This window comes from Pinus tabuliformis, chromosome 3_2, assembly GCF_031772625.1.
Source record: "Pinus tabuliformis cultivar Carrire ecotype Pingquan chromosome 3_2, CPIR1, whole genome shotgun sequence".
Lineage (NCBI taxonomy): Eukaryota > Viridiplantae > Streptophyta > Pinopsida > Pinales > Pinaceae > Pinus > Pinus tabuliformis.
The window spans coordinates 1,006,928,379-1,006,932,556 of NC_142302.1; the positions used below are offsets into that span (position 1 = coordinate 1,006,928,379).

The 4,178-nt window shown below is 36.3% G+C and overlaps 1 protein-coding gene across 1 annotated transcript; it reads left to right on the forward strand.

The window, feature by feature from the left end:
- Nucleotides 1-1,204: 1,204 nt before the first annotated feature.
- On the forward strand, nt 1,205-3,978 carry LOC149184007 (uncharacterized). The gene has a single exon (XM_089418822.1). It carries the CDS (start codon nt 1,365-1,367, stop codon nt 3,897-3,899), a length of 2,535 nt encoding a protein of 844 aa, XP_089274948.1. The 5' UTR covers nt 1,205-1,364; the 3' UTR covers nt 3,900-3,978.
- The last annotated feature ends 200 nt before the right edge of the window (nt 3,979-4,178 follow it).

The following is a 4,178-nucleotide window of genomic DNA, read 5'->3' on the forward strand; positions in this document are numbered from 1 at the left end:
TACTCTGTTTACCCTCAACTCAACTCAAGTCAATAAATTTATATTTCTTTGTGCAACAATTTTTTATTTTCCCAAATCAACCGTCCATTTCTCCATTGCTTCTGTAGAATTGCATTTATGTGCATCACACAAAATTCCAATTCCAATTAACATTTTCCACCACTTGCTTCACCGGCTTGACTACACAGCCATTTTCTCTTTTCTCTGAATTTTCTCATTGCATTACAGTTTTCACACATAGGCTACTGTGATTAATGTTTTGGAATCTACCAGCCAAAACATGTACAATTTGAATAGAAGAAAGATACAATGAATATTGGCGATGAATCAAATTCTAAGTCATTAAATTAAAAAATATTAAATAATTAAAAAAATAAAATTAAAACCAAAAAATTATTTTTTTAAAATTATTAAAACTAAATTTAAAAATTAAAAAAACATTAAAAATGTAATAAATCTAAAAAAATTCAGTGAAGTTCAGCCATCAAGGTTAACTCGTTTTTCCGGATCAAGTCGAAACGCCCATTTGCCCCCTTTTCTTCCTAAATATGTAGAATTGGATTTTTATATGAATTACACTCCGTTGCCCCCACAATTTGTCAATTTATCTTTTTGCATTTTGTCTTTTCCCTCAATTTGCGGTTCCATACTCTGTTTACCCTCAACTCAAGTCAAGTCAATCAATTTATATTTCTTTGTTCCACATTTACACCATTAGATTTCTTTAATGGAAAATTCTATTAAATTTCCATTGATATCTGGAAGATTTTTAGGTCTCCATTCTCCTTTTTCCGAGTCAAGATCCTTGCGTGTCCACACGGTTAAATTTCAATCAATATCTGGAAGATTTTTCGGTCTCCATTCTCCTTTTTCCGACTCAAGATCAATAGGCCCATTTTTCTCTGATTTGTTTTTTTTTTACAAAATTTCAATGAAGTTCGCACGATTTTCCCTTATTCTGGGTCGAGAATTATTTTTGGTCTCCATTCTCCACATCTATTCCTTAATGGCAAATTCTATTAAATTTCCATTGATATCTGGAAGATTTTTAGGTCTCCATTCTCCTTTTTCCGAGTCAAGATCAATAGGCCCATTTTTCCGGTGCAACAATTTTTTTTATTTTCCCAAATCAACCGTCCATTTCTCCATTGCTTCTCTGAGCATGTAGAATTGCATTTATGTGCATCACACAAAATTCCAATTCCAAATAACATTTTCCACCACTTTCTTCACCGGCTTGACTACACAGCCATTTTCTCTTTTCTCTGAATTTTCTCATTGCATCTGCAGTGATTATAAATAGATGGTGATTCACAACAACACTCACAGCCTTTGGCTTTGAAAGAAGTTGGAGAGAGAGAGAAATGGATCATAAATCTATTGTTCTGCTCATCACCATGTTTGTGTGCTTTCTTCATTACCATACTCATACTCAAGCTCATACGACGGGGGAACCCTCTTCCCCCATGGCCGATCAGTATGGCCATAAAAGGGACGTGGAGGCGCTTCTGAGCTTCAAAATGGGCATCATATCAGATCCACAAGGATCGCTTTCCAACTGGACGGCCCATAACTCACATAACGTCTGCCGCTGGAACGGAATTTCGTGCAGACCAAACACGAAACGAGTAGTTGGAATTTCACTCTCTCTGTGCTGGTTGAATGGTACGCTATCCCCGTCTACCGGCAACCTCTCTCTGTTGCGGATTTTAGATCTTTCCTGGAATGATTTCAGTGGAAGAATTCCACCGTCTATTGGCAACCTCTCTCTGTTGCGGACTTTAGATCTTTCCTTGAATGATTTCAGTGGAAGAATTCCACCGTCTATTGGCAACCTCTCTCTGTTGCGGACTTTAGATCTTTCCTGGAATGATTTCAGTGGAAGAATTCCACCGTCTATTGGCAACCTCTCTCTGTTGCGGACTTTAGATCTTTCCTTGAATGATTTCAGTGGAAGAATTCCACCGTTTATTGGCAACTTCTCTCTGTTGCGGACTTTAGATCTTTCCGACAATGATTTCAGTGGAAGAATTCTACCGTCTATTGGCAACCTCTCTCTGTTGCGGACTTTAGATCTTTCCTTGAATGATTTCAGTGGAAGAATTCCACCGTTTATTGGCAACTTCTCTCTGTTGCGGACTTTAGATCTTTCCGACAATGATTTCAGTGGAAGAATTCTACCGTCTATTGGCAACCTCTCTCTGTTGCGGACCTTAGATATTAGCAGCAACAATTTGAGTGGTCCAATCCCATGGGAATTCGGTCGCCTGGTCAGGTTGCAATCTCTCAGGTTCGATGACAATAGTATAAGTGGAAGCATTCCAGCTTGGATTAGCAATTCCACTTCACTCCAAATGTTATCAGGTACGGGAAACAAATTGAGTGGTCCAATCCCTTCAGGGATCGGTTTGATGAAAAACATATCATTTATTGATTTATCCAACAACTCACTTAGTGGCAACATCCCTCCCACGCTATTCAATTGTTCTCCGCTATCTGAATTGTACCTAGAGAATAATGACCTTATAGGCACCATTCCGAGTATTCCCGACGCCAATATGTCATTGCAGTGGCTTTCTTTATCAAACAACCATTTAAGTGGCAACATCCCTCCCACGCTATTCAATTGTTCTCTGCTACGTTCCTTGTCCCTACACAATAATGACCTTATAGGCACCATTCCGAGTATTCCCGACGCCAATATGTCATTGCGGGATCTTTCCTTATCAAACAACCATTTAATTGGACCTCTTCCACCTAGCATAGGCAAACTAAATGCTTTACAGTATTTAGACATATATAATAATAATCTTTTTGGTATTATACCTAATAGTTTTAGGGGTTTAGTTTCCCTTGCATATTTAGATTTGTCAAAGAATAATTTTCAAGGATCAATTCCTAAATTTATTGGCAAATTCATCTACTTATCATATTTTTCTGCTCATACTAATAATTTCTCTGGGACTCTTCCAATATCTTTGTCTAACTGCACTCAGCTTGAGTTATTGGATTTGAGGAGAAATAATTTGATAGGAAAACTTCCTTCTTACTTCACCTTTTTTGTTGACCTGAAATTTTTAAACTTTGGGTACAATAATTTCCATGGTGACATTCCTGAATGGGTAACAAATTTCACACAATTGTCTATCTTGGATTTATCCAATAATAATTTCACTGGAAGAATGCCATTACATTTTGAAAGACTTGCAGGGTTTGTAAACAATAATTCAATACTTGATAGTCGTGAATATGAAGAAATGCCACTTGACATAAAACGAATTGAATATACTCTATCATACTTGTCAGATAAAAACACTATATTTGATTTGTCCAACAATAATCTTATTGGACAAATACCTCCAAGCATAGGAACTTTGAGTGGCTTGCGATTGCTAAATTTGTCTGGCAACCAGTTGGAAGGGCCAATCCCATCATCTCTCAGTAACATATCTACTCTGGAGCAGTTAGATTTGAGCAAGAATAATCTCAGTGGACAGATTCCTCAAGAGCTCTCTAAACTATATAGTTTGGCTGTTCTCGATGTTTCATCTAATAACCTTTGTGGGCCAATCCCTAAAGGAACACAATTTTCCACATTCAGTGCAACATCATTTCAAAGGAATAAATGCTTACATGGGTGTCCTTTAGATTCATGTAATGGAAAGGAAAACCCAGGGACAGAAGCTCAGAATAATAGTAGCAGTGCCCATATTAAAGTGGGATGGCTGGAGCATCTAGATGACAAGATGTCATTAATGGCATTGGGAATTGGATTTGGAATTGGAATTTGGGGAGTAGTTGGTGTGTTCATCTTTTGCAAGAGAGCCAAACTATGGGTGTTGGGTCTACCTCCTAACACACCACGTCCCTTTTATGGATTGTATCGATTCCCCACATAGAGATCCAAACAATAGTTGTTGGCTCTATTATGTAGTGAATTAAATTGCCATGTAAATACTAAATGATATTTATGATGTATGATCTTTTCCCCTATAAAATGTTTAATATAATCATTATCTATGATTGTATTTTTAAATTAACCTTAAGTTTATTTATATCTCTTATTCGTATTTTTATCCCATTTAATTAATTTTGAATCAATTAACATAGATATTACCTTTAAAAAATTATGAAATATGTTTAAATAACATTATTATATTGAAAATATTTTTGAATTT

Excerpts from the sequence above, each read along its gene's own strand:
- LOC149184007 (XM_089418822.1), top strand. The coding sequence starts at position 1,365 with ATGGATCATAAATCTATTGTTCTGCTCATCACCATGTTTGTGTGCTTT.